This window comes from Python bivittatus, unplaced genomic scaffold, assembly GCF_059951505.1.
Source record: "Python bivittatus isolate LINGU-HERP-01145 unplaced genomic scaffold, Pbiv_v1 ctg000980_np1212, whole genome shotgun sequence".
Taxonomy (NCBI): domain Eukaryota; kingdom Metazoa; phylum Chordata; class Lepidosauria; order Squamata; family Pythonidae; genus Python; species Python bivittatus.
In genome coordinates this window covers 62,478,475-62,498,581 of record NW_028277125.1, presented here as the reverse complement: position 1 = coordinate 62,498,581, position 20,107 = coordinate 62,478,475, and the positions used below count along the sequence as shown (strand labels likewise).

The following is a 20,107-nucleotide window of genomic DNA, read 5'->3' as shown; positions in this document are numbered from 1 at the left end:
CTGGCACCCTCCAGCCAGCCCTACCTCACCAGCAGGCATCCAAATCACTCCCTCATCCTTCCCTAAACTCCCACCGCCATTAAGAGATTTCAGATTTCTGCCTCATTTCCAAAGCAGCCAATCACCACTCGCCCATTGGGCCTTGCTGCCAGCTGATTGGGCCCAGGGGATAGACAGAGGCAGGAAAGAGGTCGGGGATACGCCTATGACAATCATGTGACCTAGGCTGGCCACAGTGGCACTGCAGTACAGCAGTGCTGAAGCAGTCACAATTTCCCAAATTTCAGTCCCATGGGAATAATGGGTCCTGGATTTTAGATGCATACTGTAGGTTAGCCCATTTGAGGTACCTTAGTTCAAAAACGGTTGCCCTATGATGCACCATTTCACAGTTGAAGGTTACAGACACAAGAGTTTTAGTGGCATATAGATTTAACATATGCAGTAGCCTTAGCTTAATAAATTATACACATATACTATATATACTGTACACGGGGTGTGTGTGTGTGTGTGTATACTATACACACTTATATACTGTACTGTATATACTGTACAGACAATTTCAAATGGAGCTTTTTATACTGTTTTCACAAATTAGTTTCTTGGTCAAGGCTCAAGCCCCGCTTATCTGCCTGTTGCCTTGCCAGCAGCTCTTCCTCCAGCCCTTTACTGTCATTCCCTATGTCCTCTACATGGGGTCTTATACTTGAATGTCCTTTGGTTTGTTTCCCCCCCTCCCCCTTTTTGTCTTGTCTCATTCTTGTGATGCCGCATTCTTCCTCACACATTTCTGGAAGTGATTCTTCATTTGAGCTGCAAACATTTGTTTTCTCTAGGCTTCCTTTCTTAGACAAAGGTGGCAGGGCTTCCAAACAAAGTTCATCCTGCTTCAACAGTCTTTTGCCATTGGTAATGGGCTCTCTGCTTTTATACTAGCTCCATTTCTCCTGTTGCTTAACCTCAGCTTACTCTTTACACTTGGGAAATGTTTCTCTTCCTCATATGGTCTCACTTCTTGCAATTTAGTGTATGTGAGTAAGATAAAATCTTCTAATACAGCGTTTCTCAAGCTCAGTACCTTTAAGATGTGTAGACGTCAACTCTCAGAATTCCCCAGCCAGCATGCTGGCTGGGGAATTCTGGAAGTTGACGTCCACACATCTTAAAGGTGCTGAGCTTGAGAAACGTTGTTCTAATACATAAGTCAGTTTCAAGAGTGAATGCTTCAGCAGGCCCAAAGATGCAGTTTTTCCTCTAATCTCCCTGATTGTCACATGAATGGTGCAGTAGGGATCATAGCTAATGCATACTCAATGTTCAAACAACTCCTCCCAAAAGGGAACAATTAATTTTACAACACAAGCACGTATAGCTCTGCATGTCTACTCAGAAGTAAATTTCATTGATTTTCTTAAAGAACATTCTCCTAACAAAAGTGTAAAAGAATTATATCCTTAAGTGCTTGAAAATTCCCAGACTGAGATTTTTCTGTAGTAATTACAGTTTTGAAATACATACTCACTTAAAGAATTCAATTAATTTTAATATATCATATCCTGCTGGAGAAGTTACTGCTGACATATTTGTGGTGGGCATAAACTATAACTTGTTTGTGGGCAAAATAAGCAACATTTAGAATGAATAAACAAAATCACTTCTATCACACAAGATTGCATTTAGTGAATACTTAAAGTCTGAATAATTCCATCATTCTGTTCTGTAGGTATAAACCTACAGTGAGTGAAGCACATTTTTTTCTGATTATTTAATTATGATTGATTTTTTACTTTTTTACTTTTTATTTATTTTGCCTTCAAATCAGTGTTGACTTTTGGTGACTGCCTGGAGTTTTCTTGGCAAGATTTCAGAAGTGGTTTGGCATTGCCTTCTTAGGATGAGAGGGAGTATCTGGTCCAAGGTCATCCAGCTGGCTTTGTGCCTAAGGTGGGACCAGAACTCATGGTCTCCCAGTTTCTAGCCTGATGCCTTAACCACTACACCAAACTGGCTCTTCCGGTGTCAAACTGGTTCTCAAACTATAAGTGATAGCATTATTTAATTCTCCAAATGAATTTCTCTTACACATACCTTATAATGTCCTACCAAGGAAATGGACAGGCTGCTTGGAATGGCATGTTCAACCACTTGTCTCCTGGGTCCTTGCCCAACTTGGCTTCTAACTTCTAGCTTGGAAGTTATTACAAATGTCAATTAATTTAATATTACAAATAGTTCTTTGTTTAAAGGGTTTTTGTTTAAAGGAAGCAATGATTAAAACTCTTCTAAAGAAGCTTGTACAGTATCAGACCTCTCAGAGACAAGCCACTGTAATTTACCATAATTAGATAAAACAATCAAAAGGGTGGTAGCTTCTCAACTGCAGACAATCTGGAGGAAGCAGGAAGCATTATATCTTGAATAATTTCAAACTGGTGTCAGAGTTGAGACTAGTTGGAGAGCTTGCTGGGGGTGGGGGAGTGTGACTCTGTTGATCCCCTTGATCTCTCAGTGGCTTTTGATACCATCAACTATGGCATCCTTCTGAACCTCCTGAGTGATCTGAAAATAAGAGGCTCTGCATGCTTCCATTTCTCTCCCTCAAACAGATTTCAGATGGTGTTGCTTAGGGACAGTTGCTTTTCAGAAAGAGAGATATTACATAGTAATTCTTACAGTATATAGCGATGCAATGTTTTTTTGAAATGACTGCCTATGACCAGAGATGGGTAGTATGAGCGATAGTTAAAAGCATTAAAAACCAGACATGATAGAGGTGTTTGTGAGGAGAATCACAGTTCCAAAACGCTAATAGATCTCCCTGTTCCGAATAAGTTTACACTGTCCCAGGAAAAGCCGATACACAGTTTGGGGGATGTTTCTGGATCTCCCAACCTGAGGCAATGACCAGAAGCACTTTTTTTACAACTTTGGCTGATAAGAGGCAAGAATGGTTTGCACCAGGAGTGTGGAGCCCTTGTGCCACAAAGAGAGAGAGGGCAAAGGGGATTAAGCCTAGCCTTTGCTAGACAAGGGGGGATAAAATCCCCACTCTCTGTTTTGGTGAAGCCTAGCAATGGGATAAAATAAATGGAAGCTGAAAACTAAGCAGCAGCTTTCTGAACATGTCTGCCACTAACTAAAATCAACTCAAAATCAAAGAAGAATTTATTTATTTATTCATTAAAGTTAGATTCCACCTTTCTGTTTATGCAACACCCAGGGCAGCTTACAGCAGTGCTTTAAAATGTGCGGGGTCAACCATTTCAGGAAGAAAGGTCCTGTGTGGAATTCTGCTGCGGGTTGTTTTTTAAATAAATATGTTTAGGGGAGCATTAGACTGGTGGCGTTTGTTACAAAAGAAGGAAAAACACTGCCCAGCAAGATTGCATTAGCATTTGTATAATCCACTGGGGTAACTAAGAAAAATGATTACTTTTATTCAGATTATTGAGAAGAAGTATGTGTTCTGAATGAATTATTCAACTACCATTTTAAATTAAATGTTACACCTAAAGTGCTTCATTTAACACTTTTTTGTCAGAACAGTAGTCTGTGTAAAATAACCAGAATTTTAACAGCTTGGCAAAGTAATTTAAATAGGGGATTTTACGTCCTTTACAAAATTGCAATATTTAGTTTAAATGAGCAAACAGGAGAGGAATTAAATTAAGAGATTTAAGGAAAGAAATACATCTTGAAAATAAAATGAAGCCTTGTTCTTGCATCGGAATTATTAGATCTTGCAATCTGCATATACAAATAATTCAGCAACATTCACTGGAATTATAAATACAGCAAGATCAAATTATAAATGTAATAAAAGAAAATATCACTATAATACATACATATATTATGACATCCTTGACATAAATTAAATAGGGTTTAGCATGTACATAAAAAGGTTCAGTAGCAATACATTCAAAATTATTATGCCTAAAGGAAACATTTCAAACTACTGGAACAAAAAGGTTCAAACTCTTTTTAAAACAGATTCATAAATGTCCTTTTCAAAATGATCGATACAGTAGGCATTCTTCTTTAGGGTCTGTTTAATCCAAGTGATTAAGTGTATTTGAAATTCATTATCAAGAATCCCTTTCCACATTAGTTGTCTACGTTACTGTATATGTGAGCCTACATAAGGCATGTATACCACTGAACCAAGGTTGTCCTCTGAATTTTCTGGGCTGTGTGCAATGGATGGCAATAGGCTTGTACATAAAATATAAAAGAACTTTAAATACACATAATTATTGTGAAACATTCTTAGCAAGCGCAGACAATAGAAAAGCCCCATCCAGGCATTTCCCTGCATTTCAGTAGAGCTATGGTGGCATAACTGAAGTGTGTGCATGATTCTCAGCATCTCCAAGCACATGGCTGCTTCCAAATATATTTGTGTTTAGTGCAGTGATTTGAAGTGCTGCTTAAAAGCAAGCCAGGTTTATGTGCTTATAGCACTTTCTGCAATTTGGGCCATAGCCCAACCCACAAGCTGTAAATGTGGTTTTGGATAAGATGATCAATTCACTTACAGATATCATTGCAAGCAGGCATAGCACTTGCTTACACTTCCATGGCCCTCACCAAATTTTAACGTTATATTTAGAAAAATACCTGCATATAGCTATACTAATCCTATTCAGGCATTACTCCAAATAGTATAGACGTAGTGCATAACGGGGAGGGGCAAAAATCAATCCCCAACCTTTGCAAATTCAGGATAAAGTTTTGAAGAGAGGTAAGTGTCCAATAGTGCAAGAATTTAAAATCCCTCTTTAGACTGCTAGGAATAGAGGCCAAAGGTATTCTTAAGGCAGAGTATGTCCATGGGACCTTTTTCCTCTTTTGGGAGGGGGGAAGGGAGAGGTGCCTTCCATTCAGTCTTGACTCCCTGCAGTTTTATTGGCAACATCTTTTGTAAGTTGTCTGCCACTGCCTTCTTTTTAGGGCTGAAAGTGACCGGCCCCAGGTCACCCAACTGGCTCCATGCCTAAGGAAGGACTAGGACTCATGGTCTCTAGCTGGTGCCTTATCCACTACACCAAACTGGCTCTCTTTCCTTTTCATACATCATTTCTAATGTGGTTTGGAATAATACCTGAATAGGGTTTATTTCTTCAAAGAGAAAATGCGTGCTTGCTTGCTTGCTTTTTCTGCATCAAAGATTGGCTGACTAAAGTGGACTCTGAGGTGGGCTGGCTCTCAAGGTCTAGTGAGCTCACAGCTACCTCTGCCAGACACAATTCCCTTTATATAGGAAAATGGAAGAAGACAGGGCAGATCCCAATTTAGACTATCCAACTTCCACAACAGTATGCAGACTAAATTAAACTTGAATGTTGTGGCTGGCTGGTACAAATCCTGTGGCAATGTTTATCTGAAGCATATGCTGTAAACCGTGAAGTGTTTGCTCAAAACTGGGCCCCTTCAGCACCATAACAACGTTTGCATACAGATGTGTGAGTAATGAAGGCTATACAGTAGTTTTCTAAGTAGTAGCTGTTGGTCAGAGATTGCCCATCCCTTATTTCAGACATATAAAAAACATATCCAACTCTTGTGTTTTGCATTACAAGAGAATATAAAGAGCAATCTATGTTTTTTTTTTTTAGTTAGCTAATCCATAGTTAACAACCTTCTCCTTCCTGAACTTCTGATATATTGTTGATAGATGTAGGATTTTCTAGAAACATAGTTAGAAATAAATAGCTTTAATGTTTCTAGTTGTTCACATGTTCCAAGTTAAACTGGAACTTAAAACTTTGGTAATCAGTCCATTACTGCACAAGACAAATTGAATCACATAGTGACTATTATGCAGATCAGAATGTATAATTTCTAATCATTATTTGGCATTTATTAATGATGTCTCATTCAATGTAAAAAAAGTGTGAAAAATACTAAAGATATTTGTTACATCATTATATGAAGTAGAGGAAGTCCCCAGTTTAAGGAGTTCCATTCCCAAGTTCTGTCCTTAAGTCAAATTTGTATGTAAGCCAGAACAGTATTATTGTATAATACTGTATAAGTAGCGTGGGGTAATTGACTCAAACCATTGTGTATTTAACTCAAATTTTGCTACAATAGGCTCCATTCTTAACTATGGGTTGTCCCTAAACCAGGCGTTCTTAACTCGGGGACTACCTGTATAGCAGCCTAATCTGACTAAAAACCTTTGAACTGAAAAATACATTTTCTAATGCTAAAGTCCTTGAACTTTGTAACCTTTCCATTATTGGTTAGATTCAGAATTAATTATTTTACACATGGGACAAATCTTGTCATCATATGGGATTACACAGAACTAAATAGCCTGAAGAATATCTAAGAAACAGATTACGTTGGGTATTCTGGCTTTCTTCTAACAGAATCCTACAGAATTATTTAAAGTCAGTTACTGCAAAATATATTTTACAGGTTGGGAGGAGACTGTTTAGATTTGATTTGGTCACATTGCACCAACTCCAAATATTCTGTTTTCTGTAGTTTATCAACAAGTATGAATTTAAGAAATCAGTCCTTTTCATTTATGGATCTTATGTGCATTTTTTAATAGAAATTTTGTTTCTATATTACTTTATAGAATAACATAGTTGTGGTTTTTAACAATGATACATATTTCTGCAAACATGCAGGATTTTTCTCTGCTTTTGATGGGTAATTTAAACACAGAGTACAATGCTGTCCCTTAAATGACTCACAGAGATACAATTATGTGTTACAGAACTTTCCAAATCTGGTTCCCTCCAAGTGTGTTAGACTCCCATAATCCTTCAATCAACAATACAGCCATTGATGTTTGAGTAGGAGATAAAGTACAACACATCTGGGTGGTGCCAGTTCAGGGAGAGTTGGGTTAGACTTAGAAGACTATATAGGAAGCAGCAAAGACCTCAGTCATGGGCATGGATGAATAAAAACCATCTAGTTGTAGTAGGCCGGATTTACCAAGAGGTATGAAATAGATTAAACTGGTGACTGTTTTATGTCAAGTTGCAAAGGTGCTTACTTAGACAGATACATGAGAAGGGACTCAGGAATCAAGACAGCTGAAGGACAGGTGTTTCATTCAAGACTTCAAGATGCGTAAAATAATTCCTGATTTTAACCTCTACCCTCACATCTACGCAAGATGACCCTTTAACAGAAGATCCGTTTTGGAAAAAAAAAACAAAACCCAGAGGATTATTATTTATGAATTTTCAAAAAACAGCAGTTTCCACATAACTCACTTAGAAAGTGTTTGAAATTGCTAGAAGCAGTTTCCAAAGCAGTAAGTAGAAACTGTTCCTCTTTTGGTGGACTCAATGGATTTTGGTCTATACCACAGCAAACTGTAAATCTTATTCATCTAAGGTGTTTTAAAATTCCATCAAATACTAGTATAGAAAGCTTACTTAATATTCCTAAACCACATAACATTTTTTGAGGTTAGAATCCTTAATATCAGTTGCTTCATAAAATAAATGTGATTCTTTAGGTGCATACAACTGTATGTATGCATATAATTTTTTTTTCAGAAGATGTAAAAAACTGTTTAAAAATAATATGTAGGCTGCTAATCTGAACTGTTTAACAATTAAAAGTAATTAAGTAAGGCCTAATGTGGAAGTTTTGTTGTCTTCTAGGTTATTAAAAGTATTCACTTTTCTTTTCCTTCCAGAAATAATTTAAATGTATGTAGAATTAAAAAGAACAGGAGCTAAAGTAATGACCATCTTGCAGTCTACATAATTTTAATAAGGCATTAATAATTCATAAAACAACCAGACAAGCCAGATATATTGCATATTATATAGACATTTGTATAAATTTATATGAATTATGTTTGTGCTTTTACATATATACCTTCTAAAATATGGAGAAATAAAATGTACTGTTTATTGCAGTGTTTCTCAACCTTGGCTGTGCTGGCTGGGCAATTCTGGGAATTGAAGTCCACACATCTTCAAGTTGCCAAGGTTGAAAAACACTGGTCTATTTGTGTTATTTCACTGTCATCCTAGTTTTGTTCTGACTGTATGTATGATCCAGACTTCTGAAGAGCAGAGTTCTGTTCATCAGTTGCTCCACAGGGGAAGGGATGGGTGGACATTTTTAAGAATATCTCCATCACTATTCTTACACTATTCCCCAGGTTGTTCCAGAACAACTTTTTAAAAAATTGCATGGGGAACTGAGGGAGTAGGGAACTACAGTAGGTAGAGAGTATAAAATAATTTACCCTCTTCCTCTGTCAGCAGCCTCTGCTATTTTCAGAAAACAAAAGGAATTAATCATAATTGGATCCAGGCTTATGTTATTTTCTTTTTGAAAGACAGAAATCACTATTTCCCTTTGTTGGTATCAAGAAAATGTTTCTTCTGTTGTAAGAACTTAGAAATGTTGCAGCAGCCATTAAGATGGAACTACAGGGTGCAGCTGCTATACAAGTCCTATCAAGATGATTGGGTTTTGTGCTTTTTAGTGCATGATTGTTTGCACACGAATAGCCCAACCTAAAGACCTGTGGGTATTCTGACACCTACATGGCGCTTCTAAGTTCTGGACTCATGTTGGCCACATTAGAAATAAGACTATCTTGGTTCATTTTGGAAATATATATGCACTTTGAAGATAAGGAGCAACTGGATTTATGGGGACATAGCGCAGGGGATCATTATTTTACTTAAGTGCGATGGATATTAAAGGAACTCAAGTAATTAAGGGCATTTCTGTGAACTGAATATTGAAAATTTGATATTCAATGAGGCTTAATAATGACAAAGCCATTCATTAAGTTTTATTACCTTCAGTAACAGTAACTAGATTGCTTTAAACTGAAGAGATACATTTTTCTTTATATAAATGTAATATCTGGCTTTATAGCTATTTATGACAACAAAACAAAATTTCTTGATACAAAATAGTTTCAAATATTGATCAGCTGGTTTATAAGTTAAATATATTTTCTGTTAATTCAATAAAATAAAATGATAAATTAAAATTATATTTTAAGACTGCTTAACTAAATTTAAGAAACTCCATATTTACACTGTGGTACTAATTGAGAACTTGCATTAAAACAGAATTTCCTAGAATCCTGTTTTTAAAAATATACATTTTTTAAAAAGTTAAAATTATATCTTATGTTGTTGCTTATGGAAGATTTATGTTCCTCTCTATTCTAATTGTGCTTAATTGTAAAGATCAAAACAGTATCAAAGAGGCAAATGGATCTAATTGGTATTGACAAAATTAAGATATTTAGAATATTTTCACATTCTAGTGCACTCTGTACAGTGTCTACCTCAGTGAATTGTCCACATTGATATTAGTGATGCTATATGAGGATCAAATATATTAATAACCACAATAGCATCAACATAACAAAAACAAGAGACAGATGTAAATCTTATTAAAATTAAGACTCAAGAATTTTTGTCTATCTTGGGTAGCCCATACTAATTTCAGCCCAGTTGGTATAACATCTTTGTAGAATAATCATTAAATGGAACTTGCTTCAAATAAAATATTGCTCTATGACAGCATGATGATTTTTTAGTTCTGACAAATGTACTCTTTTTCCTTTTTTATATAGATATTATGGACTATATAAAATAAATTTTAAAAATTAATGTAATTACAAACTTAAGATTAGAGATAATGGGTCATAATTGCACATGCATTTAGACAAAATATGGGAAAGATTCGGCCAAAATCAAGGAGATTTAAAATTCTGTTAATATGTTTTGCTCTTACATGGGCTCCCCGTGATCAGCAGGCTATCATCCAAGCCACCAATCAGATGTACTTTAGTTTCATTTCAGCGTCAGTGCTTTCAGACGTTTAGCTGGACCCAAAGTCCCATTAATTTCAAAGGGAAATATTTAAGCATATGCTTACTAAACCCACTGAAATCAGTGGGTCTTAAATATGCCTAACATAGGCTGGATTGTGCCTGTATTCATAACAGTAGACTGCAATATATTGTACATGGGCATCAATTATTTAAAACTAAAAACAACAAAAACACAAAACCTTGACCTAGTTAGGGTTACTACACATGCAGACACAGGTTTTGCACATATTTCTTCAGCTGAATGGATAGTCCAACATGCAATTATATTCTGTGTGTACAGCTTTCCTCCTTTATCAACCAGTTGGAGTGTACATATTAAGTCCTTTCAAAACTACAGAAAACCCATAGCTCAGCTCTTTCCTTTTACCACCAAACAGCTGACTAGAAGTTTATTTTATTGTATGAAAAGGGTCTGTGCATACTCCTTTGGATTAGGGTGGAAGCTTATTTAAGTCATATATACACCTGAAGAGACACTGAAAGCAAAACTTATATGATCATATGTACATTTAGATTAAAAAAAAATTAAATAAATTAACATGATTTACAAATCTCTGTACAGATGATTAAATAAAAAATATGGCAGGCATTTTCACTTGAAATTAGCATAATCAGAAAATATATCAATGAAATCTTGTACCACTTTGTAGCAGAATTCATATTGTTCCTGCAGGGGCAAAAAAGAGACAATATTACGTTTGAACTCTGTTGAACTGTATTTAACTTCAACACTTAGCTGTAGAATCATGATAAAATATCACAGATAACATGTTTATCACTTTTTCTTATGTGTTGCAAAGCAACTATGTATCAAGTGACCCTGTCTAAATTAAGTCCACTAATGTAAATCAATGAACAAAATTTATTTTTTACTTTTCAAATTTATATGTGCCACCCATCTACTATACAAGTGACTCTAGTTCTTTCCTTTGAAAAACAATTTGAATGAGAAGTGAATCCTAGTACTTTTATATGTTTTCCTAAATATGAATGTATTTTCAATTTATTGACCTAAATTTGAGCACTTTAATCCAAAGTCACTGCTCACTTTAGAAGAAGCTTTCATAGGGCAAACAAAAGAGCAATCCTAATTTTTGCAGCTGGCCAGGATAAAAACTGATTAGTCATTGTCACCTTTTGCTTTTCTGTTTTCTATGCTGTTATTCGTAACTGGTTTTTAGCTCAATTTAGAGTGTGGCAGGAAAATAAGGGGGACCCAAAATTGTATCCTAATATAACCTCTCGCCATAATTGGGTACTTCTACCACTGGGGAGGAACTTTGAAGGTAAATTTATACAGGTAGTGCTTGACTTACAACCGCAATTGGGACTGGAATTTCCATCACTAAGCAATGTTAACCTGAGTCCCATAGTTGTTAGGCGAGGCAACTTCCTGCCAGCTTCCCACAACCAAGTCAGTTGGGGAAGCCAGCAGGAAATTGCAAGTCCCAGGCGGCTTGCAAGCAGGCCAACATGCAGGTAAATGGCTGCTGTCGGTTCAGGGGGGTGCAAGGGAGGCACAGCGAGGGTCAGGGATGGTGCACAAGGGTGTGAGAGGATGCGCAAGGGTGTGAGTGAGGTGCAGGGAGGGTGTGCAAGGGTAATATGGTAAGGGTCAGGGAGGGTGCATGCAGGAATGCAAGGGGTGCATGGTGAGGTTCAAGGAGTGTGCACAGGAGTGCATGAGGGTGCAAGGGAGGCACAGTGAGGGTCGCCAAGCGTGAGAGAGAGGCATGGTGAGGCTCAAGGAGAGTGTGCGAGGGTGCAAGGAAGAGATGGCGAGGCTCAGGGAGGGTGCACAAGGGTGTGAGGGAGACACGGTGAGGATCAGGGAGGCAAGAGTGCATGAGTGGTAAGGGAAGCATGGCGAGGCTCAGGGAGGGTGCATGGGAGTGGCCGGTGCAGCGTGAGCGCAGAGGGGCTGGGGGAGAGTGCGCGGGTGGGGGACACTTACCCCAGCAACTTGTGACCTTCCCTGCCAGCTTCCCCATTGACTTTCTGGGGAAGCCAGCAGAGAAGGTCACAAATGGAGATCACATTGATTCCAGGGCACTGCAACCGATTGTGTGAGCCAGTTGCCAAGCACCCAGATCGCAATCACGTGACTGCAGGGGTGCTGGGATAGCTGGAACTCCAAGGACTGGTCATAACTACCATTCATTCAGCGCCATCGTAACTTCAAAGGACTTCAAGGGCTACCTGTAATGACATACCTCTCCACCTATCAGCCCTATAAGGCAGACCAGATCAGGAAACTATCTCCATAGGAAGATTAGAACAGAGTAGAGTAATCTTCTACTCTGTTGTTGTAGTGTATCTCAATAGACTCTAAGCCTGATTGTGCTTTATGTCCCCTCCCTCTTATATCTCAGTGAATTAGGAAGGATCCTAAGAAATGTTTCATCCCCCTTTGCTTGTGTAATAGTTCTTGCCTATTTCTCTCAAGGTCATCTCCCTGACACTCTTCACTACCTTCAGAAGAATTGCTCCTGGGGTACATTCCCAAGTTTCATAAGATTGTTTTTTAAAAGATTATATTCAAATACTTGATTCTAAATCTCTTTGTAAAATCTCTTCCAAATGAAAAGCAATACAGTAAATAGAATCATCATATTTGGGCTGCAAAAATGCATACAACCAGCTTAGGGCAGCAAAGAGGAAAAACAAAACAAAACATGAATTCTTTGTTGCCACCTACTGGCTACCTGAAGCCTTAAAACCTAAATATGGTACTCCTACATAAATAATAAAAGGAGTTGGTTATCTCCATCACTTCCTCTTCAGGTTCCAAAGATGCAATAGCTATTAAAATAGGCATATTTAAATTGTCAGTCTGAGGCTCTGTGAACTGTTCCCATGGCATGACCTACTAGCTATCACTTTCCTAGTCAACAGATTCAGCATAATGCATTTGCAGCACATAATAGAGGATGAATCCGTCTGTGTTACAGCAGCCATTTTTATAGTCTTGTCCACCATTATAAATCAGACTGGAAGACTACCAGTCCTGGTCCCATTTCCCTTTTTTCCAAACTGGAGTGAACAAAACCCTATGAAAAAATTCGCAGTGACACACCTGGGAAGGTTTTACTGACTCCCCTTTATGACCATGAAGGGAGTGGGTAAAAGGGATGGAGTGGTGAGAGAGCTCCATTTCTTTTCGTCTTCATTTTAGAATGAAGGTTACCTAACTCCATGGTCAGCAGTTTCTCCATTTTCCATACAGTTGATGGACTGGGCCTGTTTAGGGCTAAATATACCCCTTTTAGGATTAGCTGATAGGATCAATTAGCCTTTATTTCTTCTCTAGTTTGGAATTCCTGTGACATCGCTAGCCTTTCCCCTATTGGCTCAGTTCAGCATGTTGTGGGAAAGAGGATCTATCTGAAGAACAGGTACTGGTTTGTTCACTCTATTTTCTTCAGAGTTAGACCTTATTTTCACAATGCTTTCACAAATCCATGGTTATTTTTAATTATCTCCTTCAAAACAAATGTCTGCTGCTTGAGAAACAGTAATGACAAGACTAAAGATTGAAAAGAAACATTTGGGATGAACTCAATAGCTTCATTCAATGTAACATTTTTTCCTCTCTCAGTCTCTGGACTAGTGTTTCTCAACCTTGGCCACTTGAAGATGTGTGGACTTCAACTCCCAGAATTCCCCACCCAGCTGGGGAAGTCCACACATCTTCAAGGACCAAGGTTGAGAAACACAGCTCTGGACAATAGCCTTCCCAATGTTACAAAACGCTGTTGAACTTCCTGTATGTCTTCTGCCCAGTACAACATAGAGCAAGATCTCTATGTTTAGATCATGCCAAAAAACCTGAAATGCAGCATTTTGTGCCAAATTCAAACTTCAAGGATTTTTTTGGCTTCATTGTATGACAGATGATACACAATTAAAAAAAATACATATATAAATTATGGTTAAAAAGTTATGCTTGAAGTTTCAAAACCCAGGAAAGTTACAAGAAAATATATTTTCCAATTTCAAAGAAATTACCTTCAATGCTCCTGCAGGTATAATAAATAATAAAACAAATGTAGATTAATACATCTGAACTCAATGAAACTGAACAAGACAAACTTCAGAGTAGTCAAACATAGAATTTCACTACATTTGGGTCATCTCTCTACTATTTATTTATTTATTTATTTACTTACTTATTAGAATTGTATTCTGACTTTTGTAACAGGAGCTCAAAATGGCATACATAGTGACTTTGGGCCAGCTACCATCTCTCAGCACATATATATTTTTCCCCACAACTATCCATGTGAGGTTAGTCAGGCTGAGGGAGAGTGGGTAGCCCAAAGTGATTGAATGAGCCTCCATGGACTAGAACCTGGTTCTCCCCACTCCTAGTCTAATACCTTTATTTATTACTTATTATACCTTTATTTATTTATTATTTAATTATTCACATAAAACAACAACATTGGCTTGCGCAAGCCAGTCCTATTGTATGAGGATCAGATAAAGCCTCTATTTTTCCTCTCAAAATTGTAATGAAGCAACATACCAGTGTTTGCACCATATGAGGTCTTTGCAGCCGTAAACTCTTCACAGCTTGAAATACATCTAAGAGCCCCTCAGCTTTGACTCGCTCCAAAATATTGCTGAGTGCTATGAATGTACCTGTTCTTCCAGCTCCAGCACTACAGGACAAAGACAAACAAGTTGACCTACCAAAACCATATATAGAAAAATAAAATATACATGCTGAATTGAGTCTCTGTTAATAGAATTGAGTTTAGCAGCCTCTATAGTTCTTTGCCTCTTCAGGAGTAGCAGATGGAGTGTGCATTTTGCAGATTTGCTTAATTTAATTCATACAGATAGTATACAGGTTTATTAGCTATAGAACTTTCTTCATGTTACTGCAAAAATAAGCTTTTTAAAAATTTAAACTTTAAAATTGTTCAGGTAGTGAATGTTGATTTTGCAGTTACTTCCTTATAAATAAAGTTTCATCTGGAATAATTTTATCCATCCACCAAGATCCAGAGGATGTCTCCACTGGAGAAGAAGGAATGGATATTTATTTCAATAGTGTTCATCAACTTTGTAGAACAACATGGGAGTAGGCATTGGAATCTTTCAGAAAAGTTTGAAAAAAATACCAACTTTCATAAACTTTTTCAATTAAGTCTGAATTTAGCCTATGTAAACTGCTGTGATGGAATCTCTAGTAGACCCTGGGAAGATGGAGAAGGGAAGAGGACTCTCACAAACAGAATTCCTTCATTCAGAGAAAGTGTAAGCATGAGAAAGAGGCTCAGAATAACTCCACCTTATTTACATTAGGTATAACTGGATCTGGAGAATTGCTTTGGCAGGCTTTCAAGATTCTGTTACGTTGCTCTATTAACAATAAAGATCTTTCCAGTTCTCTATTTTAATATTGATAATTTATGAGCCTAAAGCAAGGTGTGAATTATAATTATAGTGAACAAGACTAAATGAAATACATCTTCAGGAACCTGAACAATTTATCCAGCAGAAGTAAAGGGAGTTTACAGGTTAATTAACAAGGTCACTTTTCATATTCATCTGGAGTTCCAGGTGCTCCCTACAGCTAAATCAGAGTGGCAATGGCAGGGCCTCATACCCCACAGAATCTATTATGAAATCATACGTTATGGACAACTATATAATTGGTGGTGTGCTACACCACACCATGTGTATTTCATGGCAGCTCTTTTTCCACAGTCCATTTCTCTCTTTCGTTTCTGACCAGCAATAACAGCTTGTGGGCTCAGCTATGTAACCAGATGACTCTACTGTAATATGTTATGTGAGACTACCTCTGGGAAAATTTGGAAATCATAGGTAGTTTACAAAGTAGCAACCTGATTATTACTTCAGATCAGAAGTTCCATTACATTGTACTTTTCATTTCAGAAGTACACTGGCTCCCTTGTCAGTTTTTAGGCCCAATCCACTGGTGGTTCTTTATCTCAGTAGGCTTTTATGGCCTGGGACCAGGTTATCTAAAGCATCATCTGTTCCTATACGCACTTGCCATTATATTCATCCTCATCACTGGCCACTTCACCTGCTTCCTTCCCTGCAGCTGTCAATACAGCAAGGGGCAGCTGGGAGAAAGGCTGATTGTGGAATGTTCTTCCACTGAGACTGTACCTACTGCCTCTACTTCAGAGTGAAAGTCCTTGCCAGCTTTTCAGATCTAAAGTTTCAAAAGAGCACGAGGAAAAAAAAATAATGTAAAAATGTTTTTACCTGCAGTGTACTGTAATGGGATGGTTTCCTGTCTGCTGTTGCTGTTTCTGAACAGCTGCGATGAGGTCAATCATACCTTTTCCTTCAGCAGGAATGCCTATCTCAGGCCATCCATGGAAATGAAACTGTCGAATAAGTCTGCCTTGCTTCTCCTAGTTATTCAGAAACAAGAAAGCCACAAGTTTAAAGTGAATTTAGTAATGGAAGGAAATACTTTTAAATATCAAAGCCTCACCCACTTTTCTGGGAGTAATTCCATTAGACTTAGCAACACTTACTTCTGAACAGACACATATAAGCTTGCAGATTCTATTACATATTGTAACATTCCTATGAGCAGTGTCATAAATAAGTTATGTAATTTATTTCAATTTATATCCCTTTTTACCTTAACTGCCCAATGTAGTACTAGGAAATAGATTAAAAAATACCATATATATACAAATAATTTCACCTATTTCTATAAGAGGTAATACTACACACATCCACACAGTTTCCCTTCCTAACATTCCCCAGTAATCTTGGCTGAAATAAATTGCTGGAAAAGATGAAGGGAAGTTCTTCATTAATTTAAGGAAGCATTTCTCAAGAATTCTTGATTCTTGCTTCACCATTTCAGTCCTTAAATCAGTGTCTCTCTACCTTGGGAACTTTAAGATATATGGACTTCAACTCCCAGAATTCCGCAGCCAGCCATGAAGTCCACACATCTTAAAGTTCCCAAGGTAGAGAGACACTGATTTAAGGACTGAAATGGTGAAGCAAGAATCAAGAATTCTCTGGTAGGACAGAATTGTTACATAAACATGAAACAGATGTTTCTGACTCTCAAGACTAAGGAAACAATAGTCCAAAGCCTGCTGACTTGAAAAGGCTTACAATTTAAATCTTGGTGCTGCCTCATCATGCATACAAACATGTACAGTGGGGCAAAAAAGTATTTAGTCAGCCACCAATTGTGCAAGTTCTCCCACTTAAAAAGATGAGAGAGGCCTGTAATTTTCATCATAGGTATACCTCAACTATGAGAGACAAAATGGGGGAAAAAATCCAGAAAATCACATTGTCTGATTTTTAAAGAATTTATTTGCAAATCATGGTGGAAAATAAGTATTTGGTCACCTACAAACAAGCAAGATGTCTGGCTCTCACAGACCTGTAACTACTTCTTTAAGAGGCTCCTCTGTCCTCCACTCGTTACCTGTAGTAATGGCACCTGTTTGACCTTGTTAGCAGTATAAAAGACACCTGTCCACAACCTCAAACAGTCACATTCGAAACTCCACTATGGCCAAGATCAAAGAGCTGTTGAAGGACATCAGAAGCAAAATTGTAGACCTGCACCAGGCTGGGAAGACTGAATCTGCAATAGGCAAGCAGCTTGATGTGAAGAAATCAACTGTGGGAGCAATAATTAGAAAATGGAAGACATACAAGACCACTGATAATCTCCCTCGAACTGGGGCTCCATGCAAGATCTCACCCCGTGGGGTCAAAATGATCACAAGAACGGTGAGCAAAAATCCCAGAACCACATGGGGGGACCTAGTAAATGACCTGCAGAGAGCTGGGACCAAAGTAACAAAGGCTACCATCAGTAACACACTACGCTGCCAGGGACTCAACTCCTGCAGTGCCAGATGTGTCCCCCTGCTTAAGCCAGTACATGTCTGGGCCCGTCTGAAGTTTGCTAGAGAGCATTTGGATGATCCAGAAGAGGATTGGGAGAATGTCACATGGTCAGATGAAACCAAAGTAGAATGTTTTGGTCTAAACTCAACTCGTCGTGTTTGGAGGAGAGAGAATGCTGAGTTGCATCCAAAGAACACCATACCTACTGTGAAGCATGGGGGTGGAAACATCATGCTTTGGGGCTGTTTTTCTGCAAAGGGACCAGGACGACTGATCCGTGTAAAGGAAAGAATGAATGGGGCCATGTATCGTGAGATTTTGAGTGAACACCTCCTTCCATCAGCAAGGGCATTGAAGATGAAACGTGGCTGGGTCTTTCAGCATGACAATGATCCCAAACACACCGCCTGGGCAACGAAGGAGTGGCTTCGTAAGAAGCATTTCAAGGTCCTGGAGTGGCCTAGCCAGTCTCCAGATCTCAACCCCATGGAAAACCTTTGGAGGGAGTTGAAAGTCTGTGTTGCCCAGCGACAGCCCCAAAACATCACTGCTCTAGAGGAGATCTGCATGGAGGAATGGGCCAAAATACCAGCAACAGTGTGTGAAAACCTTGTGAAGACTTACAGAAAACGTTTGACCTCTGTCATTGCCAACAAAGGATATATAACAAAGTATTGAGATGAACTTTTGATATTGACCAAATACTTATTTTCCACCATGATTTGCAAATAAATTCTTTAAAAATCAGACAATGTGATTTTCTGGATTTTTCCCCCCTTTTGTCTCTCATAGTTGAGGTATACCTATGATGAAAATTATAGGCCCCTCTCATCTTTTTAAGTGGGAGAACTTGCACAATTGGTGGCTGACTAAATACTTTTTTGCCCCACTGTATATATAGAGAGAGATGACTTGATTTCTGAGTTATGCAGTAGACAGATCTTCTGTATATAACTTACTTCTTTTTTGTCTGCAAAATGTAGTCATGTCAAGACTGTGAAGCTTCTGCTATTAGCCAGTTACAGAAGGGTGGGGTGAAGTTTCTGGACAATCAAAATTTATGAGTTTGCCTGTTCTGATAGCCGACCACAGAAAGGAGCTATGGGTTGCTTACTCCGATAGAAGCCATTTGTTAAAATATGTTATTAATAACTGTTAACAAGTCTGCTAAATGGAACTAAAATATATTTAAGACAACAGTAAGCAAACCTGAAGTTGCTACAGCTATGACTTTAAGAAATACAGAAATTATGAAGAATACCTGGTTGTGTGTAATCAAAAAGTCCCTTATGCTTATAGCATCAACAAGCAAGTCATTCTTAATATCAATGGTAATCTCGCCATAAGAAACAGAACCTTCTGATGGCCAATACTGAAAACATTTTTCCTGTAAAATTGGAAAGAAAAAAAAAACGTTGCTTTCCAGTTTCTTGTTAATATCTAAGGTATGTCAATTATTCCTGGGAATGGTGATACACAAATTAATTCCAGTCTTCCCTACTCCCTACATTGCACGATAATCCAGCTGTATTAGAGTAGTGGAAAGAAAAATCAAGTAGCACATGATCTGTATTCTTTTTTATCTCAATTTTCTATGCTTAATGAATATTGTATGTTAACGTTTCATAAGCAAAATTTTGATATTTTTGCAAAAATTATTTAAAAGCTGAAAAAGCAATACAATTATATTAAAGCCATTTTATGTACCAGATATTTTAAGATAATTTATGTTGATTTTGTAATTCTACTGTGAAAGCCATTATATCTTTTTTTGTGTGTATCTCTCTCTCTCTGTGTGCCTTCATGTCAGCCCTGGCAACTTTCTTGGCAGCATTTTTAGAAGTGGTTTGCCATTGCCTTATTGTTAGGGCTGAGAGAAAGTGACTGGCCCAAGGTGACCCAGCTGGCTTTGTGCCTAAGGTGGACTAACTCAGTGTCTCTCAGCCTGGTGCTTTAACCACTACACCAAACTGGTTCTGATATCCTAAATAAGGCAATACCAAATACACAGAATTCTTACTATAATAAATTGTAAATATTAAACATCACTAACATCTGAGCACAGAAGCCCACTTAATTCCCACTCAATTTCTTGCCACTTGATTATAACTTCCTCTGAATTATGATGACTTTCTTTGGACTTTGGCTATTTCACAAGGTATGACAATTGAATTTCTTTCTGAAAACATGTGATTGTACAGCCAAACAAAAGTAATTAAAACTTTTGCAAACTGTGTGTCTGTCTCTGTCTGTCCGTCTGTGATAGACAGTGTTTGCCTCTGCAGCAATTCAAGAGTAGCCAGCTTTGCTCCTTCACAGGAGATTTCACAATTTATAGAACAGTTAAAATCCTGGTTAAGTCAACAGCAGCATCAATTG

General features: G+C 37.8%; 1 protein-coding gene across 5 annotated transcripts in view; it reads right to left on the bottom strand.

Moving 5' to 3' along the window:
- Positions 1–1,566: 1,566 nt before the first annotated feature.
- PTPRE (protein tyrosine phosphatase receptor type E) overlaps positions 1,567–20,107 on the bottom strand; it is a 145,203-nt gene continuing 126,662 nt past the window's right edge. For all 5 annotated transcript variants that reach the window (XM_088131868.1, XM_088131869.1, XM_088131870.1 and 2 more), the window contains 4 exons: positions 18,990–19,115; positions 16,097–16,248; positions 14,376–14,511; positions 1,567–10,514 (listed from right to left, as the gene is read on the bottom strand). In XM_088131868.1, the coding sequence (XP_087987994.1) occupies positions 10,440–10,514; positions 14,376–14,511; positions 16,097–16,248; positions 18,990–19,115 (489 nt within the window). In that variant the 3' untranslated portion in view covers positions 1,567–10,439. The remainder of the gene's footprint in view (positions 10,515–14,375; positions 14,512–16,096; positions 16,249–18,989; positions 19,116–20,107) is intronic.